Here is an 18,267-nt window from a genome sequence, read left to right on the forward strand (position 1 = left end):
CATTTTGAGCCATGTTTCTTTGTCTCCTCATTTGGCAGCCTCCCTGTGTTTGTTTCTATGTATTAGGTAAATCTCTTGATAGTGAGGCCTAACATAATAAGTAACCTATAGAGTCCAGTGGCATAGCCTCCCCTATCATCCAAGCTGGGTACTCCAGGTGCGCCCTTCATGTAGATTGAGTATACCCTCTTATAACTGAGACTTAATTGCTATTGGCAGGTCAGTGGGAGGGATTTACCCAGGCTAGCCAGCTGCAAGGACTGACTATGACCACTGACCGCCAACTTCTGCCCTCTGTGGAGAAATCAGCTGTGCAGGGGCAAGATGGTAGTGCTCCAACATGGTCTGTAGCCACCCACTTGGTGCGCAGGCTCTGGGGTTTCCCAGGTGGTGCAGGCCAAGGTCAGCCTCCACCTGCGCTTTACGCAGGGCCACCCTACAGGAGCTGTAAAGCAATCTGAGATGGTTGCTATTTGTGCTGGGTTTGGAGATTCCCAGGCAAAGCTAAACTGTGAATCTAGGCTGGCTGCTACTAGTGCCATGCCTGGGGCCACTTAGCAAGAAGTATAGGGGCTGGGGGCTCACTGAGGCCAGCTTTTGCTTGTTTCAGAGGATTTAAGATTTTATGTAGCATGAGCGAAGATCAGCCCATATAGGCCTTGGGTAGGCTCATAAGTTGGATGGGATAGAGTTTCAAGGGATCTCCAGGGCAGGGCAAACAGTGTTAGCCAGGTTGATGGAGTCTCAAATATGACACCTACCTACCACCTCTGTGGCTCTGTAGGAGGAGGGTTCAGAAAAGAGAGAATGGCCCATCAAAGAGAAAACTGTGCCCCAGCTCTCACCTTGATGCCAGACCCTCCACCTCCTCCCTGTATGTCACTGGTGCCTTTAGAGCTGCTACCCAGGTGCTGCAAAGCTGCAAAGGTTAGCTGCAAAGCTGAGGCTGTACAAAAACAGTTCTGCATGTTCCTGCTCCATTGGTCCCTTCCCCCAACCTGTGGGGGAAGGAGTGAGGACATCCTAATATTTCTTGGACACCTTGAGTTCTGAACCCCATTCCAATGCCTTTTGGGGGCCCCCCTCTTGGCTGCACCCTGTTACAAGTAGGTGAGTCTGTGTGTGGGTTCTTTAAGAGGAACTGCTTGGGACCCCAGAAGTTTCTTCCACCACCTGAGTCCCTGCTGGGTTTTGCAGCCAGAAGGTATGGGGACTTATCTTCCTGCCACTGGAACCCTGTGCTGGTGGGCCTGTTGTAGGGCTGGGACTCCTCGCTACCCAGATCTTTGTCCCAAATTTTTATCCACATTGGGTATGGATCCAGGCCTTTCTGTAGCTGTGCCCCTCCTACAAGTCTGGATGGATATGGTTTCTTTAATTCCATAGTTGTCAGACTTCCATTCAACTCAATTTCTGATGGTTCTGAGTGATCCTTGTTCTACAATTTAGTTGTAATTTTCATGTCGTTGTGCAAGGAGGTGAGCTGTGTTTACCTATGCTGCCATCTTAACCAGACGTCTTGATAAGTTTCATGTCATACAGCAATGCTAACAACAGTCATCATGCTATTAGATTCCTAGTACTTATTTATCTTGTAACTGTAAGTTTGTAGCTTTTGTCTGCCTTTCTCCAATTCCCCCAACCCCCATCATTCCCAAGGATTTTTTTTTAAGTTGGCCTGCTGAAAATCATATTTTCAAAGTCTAAGAAAAGTGTCCTCTAATTTGGAACTCCCTTGAAGATTAGAATGGAGAAAACAATTGCAGAATGCAGAAATTTACATTGTTTCTCCAAAGTTTGTTGTTGTTTTTTTTAGAGAAAGAGAAACTGATTTGTTGTTCTACCCACTTACGCATTCACTTGGTTGACTCTTGCACATGGCCTGACAGGGGAATGGAACCCACAGCCCTGGTGTATCCAGACCATGCTCTAACCAATTAAGCTACCCAGCCAGGGCCCAAAATTTTTTGAAGGGGCAATATGGAGCCCACACAAAGAAGAACTGACTACCACTAAGATCTTTGGTGGTTGACAAAAACTCATACCACAAATAATAACAATAACTCATTTTTTAAATGACTGCTTCAGAAATCAAAATGTCATCAGAAAAGGAAATCAATCCAATTAAATAGCACATTCTCAGTGTCCTGTGTACATGGAATCCAGCTTTGATTTGACAACTTCGAATTATCTCTATGCTTTAAAACCATTCTCCAAGAGGGAAGGTTTCATTTATACTGTGTGACAGAAATAAATGTCAGCTTACTAAACACAGGATATTATCTAAGTCCTATTACATTTAAGTTCTTTTAAAAGTCTTACATTTATGTATCTTAAGACTATGCCACCATATAGCCTGGAAATTTAAATATCCAACAAAAAGTTGAAAAAGTAGTTCAAATAGTTCTCACTGGCTGGTGTGGCCCACTGGGTTAAGAGTCCTCCAACAAACTGAAAGGCCGTTGGTTCCTTTCCCAATCAGGGCACATGCCTGGGTTTGGGGCTAGGTCCCTAGTTGGGGGTGCGAGAGGTGGCCAACTGATGTTTTGATATTTCTCTCCCTCCAGTCCCCCTCCCTTCCCCTCTTTCTAAAATTTTTTTTTAAGATTTTATTTATTTATCTTTAGAGGGGAAGGGAAGGAGAGAGAGAGAGAAACATCAATGTATGGTTGCCTTTCGTGCGTCCCCTGCTGGGAACTGGCCTGCAGGGAACCTGCCTGCAACCCTGGCATGTGCCCTAACTGGGAATCGAACCGCGATTGTCTGGTTTGCAGGCCCGCGCTCAATCCACTGAGTCTAAAATATTTTTAAAAGCTCAAATAAATTGCTGTTATCAGAGAACACAAAGAAACATAAAGAATTATACTTTCTTGTCCCATGTATTGTTTAATCCTATTAAAATTACTAATTGTTACTGTTAAGTAGTTCTATTGTGGTTTTGTTCAAATAGCATTTATGTAACAGGAAATAACACAAAATAACATAGTATGTCAAATAAACACAAACGTCTCATATTTTTATCTTAAAGTTGTAACTGTTTGAGTGTGTAATTATCCATTACGTGGCTCTTGTCCAGCGTGGCTGTGTCGGGTGCTAGCTGTCCAACCCGCCCAGCACCTGGTGCAGAACTTGGGCCCCACCCACCATAAGCCCCGCCCCCACAAGTCCGGAATCTTCAACGCCTCGAGAACCAGTGCCCGGAACAGCGGCACTTCCCTGACGGGCTCGCCTTCATAAGGTACAGACTTCGCCACTGACTACCCAGACAGGCCGATGCTCGTACAGTCACAGAAGAGAGCTGGCGGCTTCCGGTTCACGTTGTGGTGTTGGCGCCCAGCCCGCGTTGCCTTGTCTTTTCCGGTCTCAGTCCGGCGTGGCTGGGCCGCTTTCGGCCCCAGCCCTTTCGGAGCCTCTCTGTCATGGCGGCGCCCTGCCACTCCTTCCGATCAAGCCTGTCATGGCGGCACCCTGATTAGTCATTTCTGGACCCAGTCCCTCATGCTGCACCGGCTCTTCCTACTCTAGGCTGCAATGGCGGCTCCCAAGGGTCACCGGAAGTAAAACTTTAAATGTGAGGCGGAGCCTCTGCCCGGAAGCAAGCGCGGCTCTAGGAAAGATGGCGGCGGCGGTGGGCAACGCGCTTCCTAGCGGGGCCCGGTCTTGTGGTGCTCGGCCCGGCAGGCAGCCCAAACCCCTGTCGCAGGCACGCACGCTCCTTGCGGCCGGGCCAGCGCTGATAGAGAGTGGTGACGAGCTGGTCGCCGCTGTGTGGCCATGCCGGCGACTGGCGCTGTTGCGGCGCCTCACGGTGCTGCCGTTCGCCGGGCTGCTCTACCCGGCCTGGCTGGGCGCCGCGGCCGCAGGCTGCTGGGGCTGGGACAGCAGCTGGGCGCAGATCCCCGAGGCCGCGCTGCTAGTGCTTGCCACTATCTGCCTCGTGCACGCGCTCACCGTCCTTTCTGGGCATTGGTCCGTGCACGCTCACTGCGCGCTCACCTGCACCCCGGTAAGTGCGCGGGCAGGAGCCCGACCCCCCGAGGGTCGGATCGCGGGGCGGGTCCCAGCCACGGCGTTTTCGTAGATCTCCAGCCCGACCCCGGCCTCCCATCATCTGGGCATAGGTTCCCAGCGGTTCCCCATGCCCTTTAGCGCTGGCATAATTTTGATCCCACTGCTGATTTTCTGTGCCACCCTGGCAGAGGTTAGTTACGTCTTTTCTTGGAATTCCTCCCGGTGCTGTCATTCAGATTCCATAAGGTAATACCTGTAAAAAGCTTAGCGCAGAAGCCAACATGTGTCGCTGTTTGATCGCTCCCATCCTAGCGCACTCGATTGTTTCTGCTGGAAACAGACCTCTCTTCCTTGTCCTGTGCCTCCCACCTTGATTGTCAACATGTGAGGCTAGACCTGCGAAGTGGGGTTTCCTGTCTGTGAAGCTTGGTTTAAAAACTGAACATCAGTCCTACTGTCCACTGCTCAGAGGCCTCCTGTATTGTGACCAGAATGAGCTTGAAATGCAGTTAATAGTAGCGTTTAAAAGAAGCATGGAGCTATTTGTGAGCAAGCGACTTAACTGCTTGGGGTCTCTTTTTGTCTGTCTGTAAGATGAGGGTGGTGATGGCATGGACTGCCGTCAGAATGAGATCCTTAGTCCCAAGATGTGGAGGAGTGAGAGGTGCCCTGGGGTCAGCAGTTGATGTCCAGGACTGCGCCCACAGCTCTCTAGGGCTGCCCCACCCCCCGGCAGGTTTGGAGCCCTGCGTGTGGAGGTCAGCCTCGGGCCAGCCTCCCCTCTGTTCCCAGGTGGGTGTCTGCTGAAAGAGGGAAAGGAACCAACACCAGGGGCTGCAGCAAGAGGCAGGAGCTGCCATCTTTGACTTCTAAATTGGACTGAATCCTCTCTCCCTTCTGAGTGTCACCCCTGCCCCCTTACCAACAAGCCTTATTCCAAGGGAGGGGCTCAAACTTTGAGGCTTGGTAGATTCAAGTCAGTACAGTGAAAGACCCCAGCAAGGGACAGGAAAATGAAAAGAGGGTAGAGAGAGTTGAACACCCCGTACACTTCAGCTGCCTTCTGGCCTGTATCTTAAAAGTGTGACTTAACTTCCTTTCCAGGGACGGAGAACAAGGAGGAGCTAATCAGCTGTGGGGTTAGGACAGATAGACCCGGGTTTGCATTGGAGATCTAAGGCACCAGTTTCAGTTTCCTGGGTTTCAGTTTCCCTGTCTGTAAAGTGAGAGCCCAAACTCCTACCTCCAGGTGCCATTGTGAGAAAAAAACATGGTATCTGCACAGCTCCGGGTATGGGGCCGGCCCCAGTAGCACTTTGCCCTCTTCTTCCATGGCACTACCAGAGAGTTATATATGTGTGTAACTATTTTCTGCCTACTTCCATTGCCCACAGATCCTCTGAGGATCGGGGCCTTGCTTTTCCTGGTCACTGCTGTGACACCCTCCCTCAAACCCAGGCCAGCAGAACAGCAGTGGTGGGAGGGGAGGGGGCAGCTCATGACTGAAGGGGTGCTCATCAAGCTCCAATCAGTGCTTCCACGTCTATGTGCTGAAGAAACTAGTGAACAGAGCAGACAAAACCCATTCATTGCCTTCATGGTGTTTGTGCTCAGCAGTCAGTGCTAAATAAAGAAAGAATAGAGACGAGGATAGGAATGTGGTGACAGAACTTCACATGGGACGTCCAGGTGTGGCTTCCTGAGATGTTTAAGCAAAGGCCTGAAAGCTGTGTGTCCACATGTTCCAGACAGAACGGCACAGGCTAAGCCCGTTAGCTGGGGCAAGGACTGGTCGCTCCTCCTTGGCGGAGGACACAGCAGGAATAGTAATGGGGTCGGGGGAGGAAGCCAAGCATCAGTAGACCAAGTCAGCTTTGAGAGGGCTGGGTGCACACAGATCAAGGGTTGCTCCTCGTGCTGGACACTATTCTTCCTACAGTGGGGGTTGAGAAGGGCTCAGCAGCATCGCTTTGCCTCTCACAGGAGTACGATCCCAGCAAAGCAACCTTCGTGAAGGTGGTCCCGACCCCCAACAATGGCTCCACTGAGCTCGTGGCCCTGCACCGAGACGAGGTAGGGACCATCTGCCAGGCTGCCCAGTGAGGGACTTGGGTGAGAGTCCCAGGCACTGACACCCCAGGTCAAAAACTTCTGCCACAGATAGGCCTTCTCCCACAGGGCGAGGACGGGCAGGAGGTGCTGTCCTTTGAATTCCAGAAGATCAAGTATTCCTACGATGCTCAGGAGAAGAAGCGCTTCCTCCCCGTGGCCTTTCCTGTGCGAAATTCATTCTCTTACTACCAAAGCTACAGGGGGTTCCAGGAAGACGCGGAGATCCGCGCAGCTGAGAAGAAGTTTGGGAGTAACAAGTGAGTCCGGACATCCCCATGCCCCCTCTGCTAACAGGGCCCGGCCTTGGTCAGCGGGCACAGGCCTTGCACTCTCGGAGGCCAGTGGCGCCTTTCCTGTTTCTGCCCCTTCACACTCCTGGGTCAGAGGGCCTGAGGAATGAGGAAGGAGAGTGACCTTTCCAACAAAACATCTCAGGTGAAAGTGGCGTCTTTAGGGCACTGTGCTTTAGTCTAGTCTCCCCTGAATTTGCCCACTGACAGTAGACTCATGGAGGGCTCTGGGCCAGAAGCCCTTCTTGGGGAGCCTGGCCCATGGCATACAAAAGTTGGCTGTGGGTCCTCATTTTGTTTTTGCAGTTCCCATCTTCATTTTAAATTCTTTCTTTGCCCTGTCCAGATAGCTCAGTTTGTTAGAGTGTCGTCCTGATACACGAAGGTGCAGTTCGATCCCCGTCAGGGCACATATAAGAATCAACCAATGAATGCATTAATAAGTAGAACAGCAAATCAGTGTTTCTCCCCCCCCCTTAAAATCAATCAGTAAAAAATAATAATAATTTTGAAGTTATTTCAGAAGAAAATAATAAAATCTTGCTTTAAATGTCGGTTCTGTCCCAGCACTTAAAGAATGGTGATAAAAACAAGTCCGTGAACAGGATAGCTCTTAATTGTATCAGACAGAACAGCAGGTGCGGTGTGTGCACTTTCTCCTTTCATCTTCACCACAGCTACCAGCGGCGACGCGAGCCTGGGCGAGGGCACAGCTGGACTTCTAAGCCCCTGTCCTGGCCACCGTGGCAGTCATCCCTGTGACCCTCAGAACCCCTAGGGAATTCTTTCTGGACTTAATTGTTTATTACAGCCGTCAGTCTTATAGGAGGGTACAGAGGAAACGATTACCGGCTCCCCTCTCCTCACCGCCCCTCCTGTCACATCATCCCGACTCCTTTTGAGGCAGAGGACGCAGTGCAGTGCGGGGCTCCGTTTATTGCTGCCACAGAGGTTTTCACCTCACACCCCCATCCAGGAGTCTGCTTCACACAGTGCTGCGGACCGTACCCCCAGCCCCCACTCCTGTCACATTCCCGAAGCTTTTATTCAGGGAGTTTTGAGGGAATCCTGGCTCCAGACCTCCCCTCTTCAGAGCGAGGTAGGGCTTGGGGCTCAGGCATCTAGCTGCCTGGCCGCCTCTGTGCAGGTTCAGCTTTAGGGCTCCCACCCCAGGTCTCTGCCCCTGCACTTGCTTTGTCTCTTGACCAGATGATGGGTTCTCATTTCACCAGCCCCAACTTGGGTTGGGGGGTGTGGCTTCCTGAAGACCTTGTTGCCATTCAGAAGTTTCATCTGGATTCAGCAGAGCAGGGGGCTAGGGGCAGGTAGCGTGCCTTCCCCCGATGCGGGAGGAGAGCCATGGCTGAATGGAGCATCCTGTCGTGAAGCTTGCTGAGCCTTCTCATTTCCTATGGGGGCCTGCAGCGCCCCCAGGTGGAGGTGTCAGGGTGGGGCCTCCGAGGTCTCCCAGCACAAGTGGGGTCTGATTTCTTGCAGGGCAGAGATGGTGGTGCCTGACTTTTCAGAGCTATTCAAGGAGAGAGCCACAGCGCCTTTCTTTGTGTTCCAGGTAAAATAACAGCTCCAGCCCTTCTCTCCCTGCCCCATTCTTTCGGACTTTCATAGCCAGAGTGCCATGTGTCCAATTCCAAACCCAAAAATCTTCATCCTCGGGTCAGAGTCCTGAGGTGGGTGGAATGGCCATCGGTGTGCGTCCAGTTCTCAGCAGGCATCCTCACTGCGTTCCGGGCAGGTGTTCTGCGTGGGACTCTGGTGCCTGGATGAGTACTGGTACTACAGTGTCTTCACACTCTCCATGCTGGTGGCCTTCGAGGCCTCCCTGGTTCAGCAGCAGATGCGCAACATGTCTGAGATCCGGAAGATGGGCAACAAGCCCCACACAATCCAGGTGCGGCCAGCGGAGTCCTTGAGGTCTTGGTGGGCCCAGCACAGGTGCATTCCCAGAGCTGACCATATACCGCCCCTCACAGGTCTACCGAAGCCGCAAGTGGAGGCCCATCGCCAGCGACGAGGTTGTGCCCGGGGACATTGTCTCCATTGGTGAGGCCCAGGTCTGCTCTTTCCCGGTGGCAGCTTAGCCTTGGCTTGTGCCTCACCCTCTGGCGGTACCCCGCAGGTCGCTCACCACAGGATAACCTGGTGCCATGTGATGTGCTCTTGCTTCGGGGCCGCTGCATCGTGGACGAGGCCATGCTCACAGGGGAGTCAGTGCCACAGATGAAGGTGCGGGAAAGGGAAGTCCTCAGTCCACTCAGGTGTTTTGCTGACCCATTCTTGGAGGGGCCACCGGCCAGGAGAGCGTTGGGATGCTTCCCAGGCGCACTTAGAGGAGAGAAGGAATCCTGGCCCAGGAGGCTGGAGGAGGCTGTGGGTACAGCATCTGGACAGAGCTGCCAGGTCTCCGCCCTGGACGGATGGAAGCTGGGAAACTGGGTTGTGAGGGGAAGAAGAGATGAGAGTCCTAGAGCATTGGGGGTGTCCAGGTATCCTGGGATAACAGACTGAGGTGGACTGCGAGAAATGGGGAAAGTGAGTTCTGGGAGTGGACAGGTTCAGGGTCATAGGAAGTCACCGTACGAGTTAGTGGCAAGAAGACAGCATTAGGACCTCTGTCCCTGCTGAGCTCCACTGAGCCAGGCAGCGAGCCCTGTGAGGAACAAGAAAGCTCTTCCAGCCCCGGGCACAGTTCTCCAGAGACCAGGTGGAGGAGGGGGGCCAAGGTGGGACTGACCATCAACTTCACTGTCCTCCCAGGAGCCCATTGAAGACCTCAGCCCTGACCGGGTGCTGGACCTACAGGCTGACGCCCGGCTCCATGTCATCTTCGGGGGCACCAAGGTGGTACAGCACATCCCCCCCCAGAAGGCCACCACGGGCCTGAAGCGTAGGTGCCTTGGGGGTTTCTGGGGGTGTCCTGGCCCCACCTTCCACCCCCTCCATGTCTGCTTGGCCATGTGGGAGTCTGGACAGACACGGTGACATTGGCTTCGATTGTTTTTACAGCGGTCGACAGTGGGTGTGTAGCCTTCGTCCTCAGGACTGGATTCAACACATCTCAGGTGGGGCATCTTGCCTGGCTCTGGGGAAGGTGACCTCCATGGCAGGTGGTGGACACTTGAGACTGTGGCCCTTTTAGACCCCAGAATGTTTACCTGACAGACTCACTCTGACAGCAGGCACTGGGCCAGAGGCCATGTGGGGGCGAATCCATAACCAGGCCCACTTTCCTCAGCTGAGGGTCTGGTGAGGAATAGACAGTGGACCAGCTGTGACCACATGTTTTGGGGTCATGAACAGAGTTGAGCCCATGAACTCATTAAAGCAACCAAAACACTGACAGGTAGAGGTGATAGCTAGACCTCCTTCCAGAAACCTCTGCCCCCATGTCAGCCACTTCCTTCTCCCACCCCCTGGCCTTGGCCACTGGTCTCCATACCTCTTGGCTAAGTTGCAACCACTCACGTGGCCATGTGGTCCCTGGAGCGTTTGTATGATGGATTGCAGGATCCACTGGTAGATCCCCAGCTGAGGGTGGATCTCCTGATGCCCTCAGGTGGGGGAGGCCCCCACCCCCACCCCCCAGGAAAAGCCTCTGACTCCATCCTTCCAGGGCAAGCTGCTGCGCACAATCCTCTTTGGGGTCAAGAGAGTTACTGCCAACAACCTGGAGACCTTCGTCTTCATCCTCTTTCTCCTTGTTTTTGCCATCGCGGCAGCCGCCTACGTATGGATTGAAGGTCAGTGCCATGTTCCCCACCAAATTGCTGGGTCCCATGCCCATCACCCCAGGCTGACAGCCCCTGTCTTCACAGGCACTAAGGATCCCAGCCGGAACCGCTACAAGCTGTTTCTGGAATGCACACTGATCCTCACGTCTGTCGTGCCCCCCGAGCTGCCCATCGAGTTGTCTCTGGCTGTCAACACCTCCCTCATTGCTCTGGCCAAGCTCTGTGAGTGCCTGGGACAGAGCTGGGGCACCAAGGGCAGGGGCCTGGCAGGACCCTGACCCTGGCTTCCCCTCCCAGATATGTACTGTACAGAGCCCTTCCGTATCCCCTTTGCTGGCAAAGTAGAGGTGTGCTGCTTTGACAAGACGGGGACCTTGACCAGCGACAGCCTGGTGGTGCGAGGCGTGGCTGGGCTCAGGTGAGCATGGAGGCCTAGGCCAGGAGGTGCCCAGCCAGCTCAAGGGCCTGACAGCTGCCCACCCACGCCCCCAAAGCGAGGGCCTGTCAGAGGCCCTACTGTGGGGGTCTGATCCAGGGGGCTGCCTGTGCAGTCTCAGTGAGTGACAGCTGCACGCGAGTCACCCTGAACTTTGAGCAGCTACATGACATCTAGGGGCATCCATGAGAAAAGTAAAGGTGTCTCGAGGACCAGATGACACCCTACTGCCCCTGAAGTGACCGGCACGGAATACGGGGGCCATGCCTCCTCCTGGCTGGCAGTTCTAAGGTCTTCCGCCCTGTAACCAGCTGTTCCCCTTCCTTGCAGAGACGGAAAGGAGGTGACCCCTGTGTCCAACATCCCCGTGGAAACGCACCGGGCCCTGGCCTCATGCCACTCCCTGATGCAGCTGGACGATGGCACCTTGGTGGGTGACCCCCTGGAGAAGGCCATGCTGACGGCTGTGGACTGGACCCTGACCAAAGGTGAGGGGCTGCAGTCTCGGGCCCAGACAGCTGTCACACCCCCGGGCCAGCAAAACTGACCCTTCGGAGACAACTGTGGATCCAGTTCAGGCTGGTGGGTGGATGGAGGTGTCTCTGACCTGGGACCTGCCACCCCTTTGGGTGTCCCCTGGGTTGGAACCCACCCCATCCAAAGCTACAGGGCAGGGTCCTCCAAGCCCTGGTCTTTCAGCTCTGACTCCCTGGAGCCAGGAGCCCATAGGCCCGGGGTCTGGGGATGGGGGTGGGAGGAAGGAGGGACAGGCGGGGGCCTGGCTGCCTCTTTGGAGCGAAGGCCCTCAGGACTCGTACTTATTTGTTTCCAGATGAGAAAGTATTCCCCCGAAGTATTAAAACTCAGGGGCTGAAAATTCACCAGCGCTTTCATTTTGCCAGTGCCCTAAAGCGAATGTCCGTGCTCGCCTCCTACGAGAAGCTGGGCTCCACGGACCTCTGCTACATCGCGGCTGTGAAGGGGGCCCCTGAAACCCTGCACGCCATGGTGAGCTGAGTCCGGGGTTCGGGGGTGGGGGGTCAGTGCGGGGTGGTCGGTGACGTCCCCCTGCATTCCCTGCAGTTCTCCCAGTGCCCACCCAACTATCACCACATCCACACGGAGATTTCCCGGGAAGGAGCCCGTGTCCTGGCTCTGGGGTACAAGGAGCTGGGGCACCTCACCCACCAGCAGGTAAGGGCCCAGGCTCCCCAGCCACTGGCCTCTGCCACTTCCATCACGGCTGTATCACCTTGTACCCTCTCAGCATCCCTGTGAGCAGGCATGGTTTGCTTTCCTCCTCCCCCAGTCTCTACCTTCGGGAATTCCAGGTGGCACTCAGTCCTCTGGCCCTTCCCCTCCGTGGTGCTTTACCTCCATTGGGACCCCATCCCATCCTGTAGCCTAGAGCGCCTGTCCCCACACCCAGGGGTCCTCATTCACCCTTAGGAAGCATCAGAAGTATCTTGGATTACTGTCCAGTCTAGCTCTGCCCCTGCCCAGCCTGGCCACCTGGTTCCTGCATGGTTTGGAGACATCCCCAGTTGTCAGTCGTACTACCACATGCCATCTGCTCTTCTCCAGCCTTCACTGCCAGCACTCCTTTACCTGCTTCCACCCTGACCTTCATCCAGGCCAGCTGCACCCAGTGGCCAGGAGATCCTTCCAGAACAAATGCCTGCTCACATAACCACTCCTGCTCAGCGCCACCCCTGACCCTGCCTGCCTTGCCCACTGCCTTCATCTGTTTTGTGACACTCAGCACTCTGATCCCGTGGTTTTATTTATTGCACGCCTCCCCCAAGAGACCGGCTTCATGAGGGTGGGCATTTTTGGTCTCTGGGACAGCGGAGGGTGAGCGTGTACTGGGTGGTTAACAAAGCAGAGTTACCGACAGAAGCCGAGACACAAGGCCTCTGTGATGACATGCCATGTCCACGCTGGGAAACAGAAGTACCGTTGGTGGCCAGGATCACCCGGCCACTGCCAGGCCCCTCAAGCCCTTTCCTGACTTCCCCACCAGCACACTGTTGGAGCCCGGGAAATGGGGGAGGATGGGTCACAATTGTGAGATCCCCCACACACATGTTTGTCCACAGGCCCGGGAGGTCAAGCGGGAGGCCTTGGAGTGCAACCTCAAGTTTGTCGGCTTCATCGTGGTCTCCTGTCCTCTCAAGGCTGATTCCAAGGCTGTGATCCGGGAGATCCAGAATGCCTCCCACCGGGTATGGCTGCAGGACCTGTCCCCACCAGGCCCCTCAGGCAGGTGGGCGGTGGGTCTGGGCCCCTCCTTGCAGATAAGAGGATGTGGAAGCAATACCCAGACAGTTCACGTCTGTCTGTCTCAGTGTCTTTATTAGTCTCTTCACCCTGGTGGTTTGTGGTGTCTAGTTTGGGGCTCAGGATGCAGTTTCGAGTGTGGGAGATAAGTGGGCCGTCTCAGAGTGTCCCCACCCACCCCACACAGTGACCTCCCGGGCACCCACCAATCCAAAAAGGTCCACACCAAAAGCTGACTCACAGTCTACACTGTGAGGAAAGGTACAAGTGTTCTCAGAAAGACACACATGCAAGTACTATTTTTATAAAACGTCCCCGGGTGGGGTTACATTTTGGTTTTGGAAGCCCAGTCCCTATCAGGGGGCCAAGACCTCCCTCTATGGACTTCCTTAGAGGGGACTCAGGCACCAGCTCTGCAGGCTGGAGTCCTGCCCCACTGAGCCTCCACCCCTCTCCCTAGGTGGTCATGATCACGGGTGACAACCCGCTCACTGCCTGCCACGTGGCCCAGGAACTACACTTCATTGAAAAGGCACGCACGCTGATCCTGCAGCCTCCTGCGGAGAAAGGTGAGACCCTGGGGGGCTGGGGGAGCACGAGTCCAACCCAAAACGGCTCCTGGGTTGCCAGGCCCGAGTAAGCATGCGGTGTCATTAAGTACCTGTGATGGTGGCAGCAGTATGAGACGGGCCTGTGGGTCACGGCCCTGCTCCTTAGGCCGTCTGGCCAGCATCTCCGTGCTCATATGGGCGGTCACTGTCTCTGGGTCAGTGGTGACTTAAAATCTTGAGGCAGGTGACTGTAGTCGCGATATTTCACATTTCATATTGTCCATCTTCCTCAGACCTGACAGGCTGCTGGTGCTCAGTGTGGCCCGGCCCTGGGCAGAGGGCCTGGTGCAGGTTACCACACTGTCCCTTCACCCTGCACAGGAGGGCTTGCCATCCCCCTGCGTGTAGGAGGGAGCCATCCGAAGCAGCTGTTGGCACCCAACTTTACAGACAAGGAAGTACAGAGAGGTGAACCTACCCACTCAGGTCACTTGGTGCCACTGTGACTAAGCATTTAAACCTGGATGGCCTGACTGCAGCCACTGGCCACTCCTAAGAAACCAAAAGCTGGTCACTCAGTTGGCTGCAAGTAGTACCCCAGAGTGAGGCCAGTTGAGGAACAAATCCAGCCCAGCACTTTCTGGCTGGTGGGATAGGATCTGTCAGATGCTGAAGGATGGTGCCCAGGGCAGGACCTGGCTAAGGAGCAACGTGCACCAGGGTGTCACAGGGCTACAAGCCGGGGGAGGGTGTTGGTAAGGCCCAGCCAGGTTGGCTTCTGGAACCTCCTGGGCTTTCTCCCAGTCTGCACTGCTGGTCCCAGGACTCCGTCCAGCTCCAGACGCCAGGCTCTTGAGAGGGCAGGGATTGTGGGCAAGGTGGTCCAGAGAGGCAGCTGTCAGGGCTGTTGATTGGCAAGTGAAGCTGCTCCAAGAAAAGGGCAACAACAAAAGCTGGGGGAGGTTTCCTGCCCCGCCAAGACAGTTCAGGGTAAGCCGCCCAGTGCCAAGAGGACAAGGGGCCAGCCATCTAGAAAGAGGAAGTCAGTAGCGAGTGTCTGGCCAGAGGAAGTGACTTGAGGCTCCCCAGCCCTGAGAGAGAGGGGGCCAGGAAGGCCACAAGAGTGGAGCTAATTAAGTAACAAGCTTGGGGTATGCCTGGGTTGGAGTTTGGCCCCTTCACATGGCCGCAGGCCCTGGGTTCTGGGATCTCCCATCTGTATTGGAGCGTCCGAACAACCTCTGTAGGGCAGTTGGATCCAGGGCACAGGTAGGTGTAGGTGAGGCTTGGGAGAAGTGAGGACAGGTGTGAGAGTCAAGGTGGTGCTCCAGAGGAGAGACTGGGGCCAGGCACGTGCAGTCCACGGGAGAGGTCTGCCTTATGTCTGATCCCCGTCCCTGACCCTGGGCACTGGCCCTGCAGGTCAACCCTGTGAGTGGTGCTCCATCGACGGCAGCGTCGTGCTACCCCTGGCCCAAGGCTCCCCAAAAACACTGGCCCAGGAGCATGCCCTGTGCCTCACGGGCGATGGCTTGGCCCACCTGCAGGCCGAGGACCCTGAGCAGCTGCTGCGCCTCATCCCCCACGTGCAGGTGTTCGCCCGAGTGGCCCCTAAACAGAAGGTGAGTGCACGGGTGACAGGCAAGCAGGGCCTTGAGGCAGCACACAGCGTTCACGTGGTCCTTTGCCCACACAGGAGTTTGTTATCACCAGCCTGAAGGAGCTGGGCTATGTGACCCTGATGTGTGGGGACGGTACCAATGACGTGGGCGCCCTGAAGCATGCTGACGTGGGTGAGCCACATGGGCACGGGCTGTTCCTTCGCTGTTCTGCCGACAGGGGCATAGCATAAAGGGCACCTCCCCAGCAGTGGATAGGGTGGGGCTGATAGGGTCAGGGAGCCAAGGGTCTACCGGGACAGGAAGGAACCATGTGGCAGGGGCACCACAACCTTTGGGAAAGTTTGGGGAGCCAGGGAAGCTCTACGGGGCAAGTACAAATCAGTTTGCTCAGGCCCCCTGGGCACCACGTGGGCGCAGAGGCCAGGGAGAGATGGGACGAGTGGGAACAGACAAATTATTGGAGCTGAAGTGTTTGCCAGCTGTTCACAGCCCGGGATCTCCATTAATGATACGTTTTATTTGCCAACTAGAACATTCACTGAGTGTTATTTACCTCTTAGACCTATGATCCTTAACAGTAAACTTCTTTGGTATTCAGTTAGTCTTGACCCATTTAGTATTAAGGGTTTGGGGGGGCTTTTTGTTTTTTTATTTTTAAGCAGTTTATAGCAAGTAAGATAAACGCTCTTGGAGGTACTCCTTGGTAGGAGGTTTGGCTCCAAGGCCTGTGGCTCCATCCTGGCTTTGAGCAGACAACCAGCTCCAGCCTGGGGCTGGCAAGCTCCCCTGGACCCTAACACACATCTCCCCACCCCTCAGGTGTGGCACTCCTGGCCAATGCCCCAGAGCGGGTTGTAGAGAGGAGGCGGCGGCCACGAGACAGCCCCGTCCTTAGCAACAGCAGCGTCAGGGCCACCTCCAGGGCAACCAAGCAGCGTTTGGGGCTCCCACCCCCAGAGGAGCAGCCCACCTCTCAGAGGGTGAGTCTTGGGAGGGGTCACCAGGTCCCCCTTGTGGCCAGGCCTCACCTACTGCCACCCACCCCACAGGACCGCCTGAGCCAGGTGCTGCGGGACCTGGAGGATGAGAGCACACCCATTGTGAAGCTGGGGGACGCCAGCATCGCAGCGCCCTTCACCTCCAAGCTCTCGTCTATTCAGTGCAGTGAGTCCCCCCACTGGCCTTGTCCCCCCGCTTAACCCTGAATGGCACCCGTGCCCACACCTGCCGCCCTCCTCCCCCCACAGTCTGCCATGTGATCAAGCAGGGTCGATGCACACTCGTGACCACACTGCAGATGTTCAAGATCCTGGCACTCAATGCCCTCATCCTGGCCTACAGTCAGAGTGTCCTCTACCTGGAGGGTGTCAAGTTCAGCGACTTCCAGGCCACACTACAGGGGCTGCTGCTGGCCGGCTGCTTCCTTTTCATCTCCCGCTCCAAGGTGGGCTGGGATCCCAGACAAAATGATGGCTCCTTCCCCAGCAAGGGCACCCTCTGTCTCTGGGCCACAGCACCTGCCCTGGAGGCTTCATGGAATCGTGGCAAGGGACACTTGGGCCTGGCAGGACAGGCTGTTAGAGATGCTACCGGATGTCATCTTTTTTCACCTCAGCAGCCCTCGGGGTGGGAGTTGTCCCCACGTTACAGATGGGGGTGCAGAGGGGAGCCCACTGAGGCTCTTCCAGGTAGCACAGTTGGGTCCCCAGTACTGTCCGTGGGCAAGCAGGGCTGTGGAGGCTGGCACCAATCCGTGGGCCTAGGATGTACTAGGTCTGCAGGAGACATGGTGGGTGGATGGCCCAGAGCGTTCTGGGCTTTGACACTCACCCATCTCATCACGCCCCTGCCCACCCCTGCAGCCCCTCAAGACCCTGTCCCGAGAGCGGCCCCTACCCAACATTTTCAACCTGTACACCATCCTCACGGTCCTGCTCCAGTTCTGTGTGCACTTCCTAAGTCTCGTCTACCTATACAGTGAGGCACAGGCCCGGAGCCCTGAAAAGTAAGTGCCACCCTGGTAGCAGGCACCCAGAGGAGGCAGCATCCCTTGTGGGAGGTGGGAGTAGGATGCAGGTGCAGGCATTGGCCTGGGGCAGCCAGGGTCAGGCAGAGCCCTGGCTGAGGGCGGGGGCAGTGGGGGCAACAGAAAAGCCTTGACGCCCATGCATCCTGCAGGCAAGAACAGTTTGTGGACCTGTACAAGGAGTTTGAGCCGAGCCTGGTCAACAGCACTGTATACATCATGGCCATGGCCATGCAGATGGCCACCTTTGCCATCAACTACAAGGTGCGGTCCAGCCCTAGCCCAGGCTCGCCCTGCCCACCCACCCGGACCCCACAGCACACAGCTGTTCTTTCCGTCCCTGCAGGGCCCACCCTTCATGGAGAGCCTGTCTGACAACAAGCCTTTGGTGTGGAGCCTGGCCGTGTCACTCCTAGCCATTGTGGGCCTGCTTCTTGGTTCCTCACCTGACTTCAACAGCCAGTTTGGCCTTGTGGACATCCCTGTGGAGGTGAGTTACCCTGTGGTTGGGGCCCCAGGGCTTGGCCTGGGCCCCTCTGCAGACACCCAGCTCATCATCGCTCCCTGCCCTGCAGTTCAAGCTGGTCATCGCCCAGGTCCTGATCCTTGACTTCTGCCTGGCACTCCTGGCCGACCGTGTCCTGCAGTTCTGCCTGGGGACCCCGAAGCTGAAAGTGCCTTCCTGAGATGGCAGTGCCAGCACCCAACTGCCCACCCTGCTACCGCCAGGGGCCCCATGTGGGCCCCAGAAAGGAACACTGCCCCCATGGCAAGGCCGGCACAGCCTTGCCCACCAACACTGAGCTGGGACTCCCCCCACACCCCAGTCCGCAGGCCTGGCTGGCAGAACCAACGCCCAGCCAGCACCTTTGGTAAATAAAGCAGCATCCACAATTTTAAGAAGCCCTGTCTCCACATCTGTCCGTACCACACAAGGTGTCACCAGGAGGCTGGGTGTTCACCAGAGAAGATCCTGCTGCCCTCCCAGCCAGAGGGCTGTGTGAGGTTGTTAGTGACCCTCTGCCATGGTCCGTGCTCGGACGGGCCGAGCTTCCAGAACAGAGAACTCTACAGAGGTCCAGGCTTAACAAGCACTCCCATATTTTTATGGTCTCAGCTTCCTATTTTGACCCCTCAGGCGCTGAGGGAGCCTTAGGGTCTATGGCATTTTTCCTTTTTTTTTTTTTTTA

At 55.6% G+C, this 18,267-nt stretch overlaps 1 protein-coding gene across 2 annotated transcripts; it reads left to right on the plus strand.

The window, feature by feature from the left end:
• The first annotated feature begins 3,562 nt into the window (after positions 1–3,562).
• ATP13A1 (ATPase 13A1) lies at positions 3,563–17,991 on the plus strand. Of its 2 annotated transcripts, XM_037152691.2 has the most exons (26): positions 3,568–4,006; positions 5,995–6,084; positions 6,190–6,380; positions 7,911–7,983; positions 8,167–8,322; positions 8,405–8,474; positions 8,551–8,657; positions 9,189–9,318; positions 9,438–9,493; positions 10,045–10,171; positions 10,247–10,384; positions 10,460–10,580; positions 10,929–11,086; positions 11,431–11,606; positions 11,682–11,792; positions 12,698–12,823; positions 13,339–13,447; positions 14,852–15,051; positions 15,126–15,222; positions 15,871–16,031; positions 16,101–16,215; positions 16,299–16,495; positions 16,914–17,056; positions 17,230–17,341; positions 17,424–17,567; positions 17,653–17,991. In XM_037152691.2, exons 1-26 carry the CDS (start codon positions 3,617–3,619, stop codon positions 17,761–17,763), a joined length of 3,609 nt encoding a protein of 1,202 aa, XP_037008586.2. In that variant the 5' UTR covers positions 3,568–3,616; the 3' UTR covers positions 17,764–17,991. The 2 variants fall into 2 exon arrangements, with proteins under 2 accessions (XP_037008585.2, XP_037008586.2); XM_037152690.2 differs by having other exon boundaries at positions 3,563–4,006; positions 15,871–16,215.
• Positions 17,992–18,267: the final 276 nt, after the last annotated feature.

The sequence above is a fragment of the Artibeus jamaicensis genome, unplaced genomic scaffold (assembly GCF_021234435.1).
Source record: "Artibeus jamaicensis isolate MK-2021 breed Jamaican fruit bat unplaced genomic scaffold, CSHL_Jam_final contig_477, whole genome shotgun sequence".
NCBI classification, from domain to species: Eukaryota; Metazoa; Chordata; class Mammalia; order Chiroptera; family Phyllostomidae; genus Artibeus; species Artibeus jamaicensis.

Excerpts from the sequence above, each read along its gene's own strand:
- ATP13A1 (XM_037152690.2), top strand. The coding sequence starts at position 3,617 with ATGGCGGCGGCGGTGGGCAACGCGCTTCCTAGCGGGGCCCGGTCTTGT. Across the intron at positions 9,319-9,437 it reads GGCCACCACGGGCCTGAAGC|CGGTCGACAGTGGGTGTGTA; the intron begins GTAGGTGCCTTG and ends TTGTTTTTACAG. Across the intron at positions 15,223-15,870 it reads CCTGAAGCATGCTGACGTGG|GTGTGGCACTCCTGGCCAAT; the intron begins GTGAGCCACATG and ends CCCACCCCTCAG.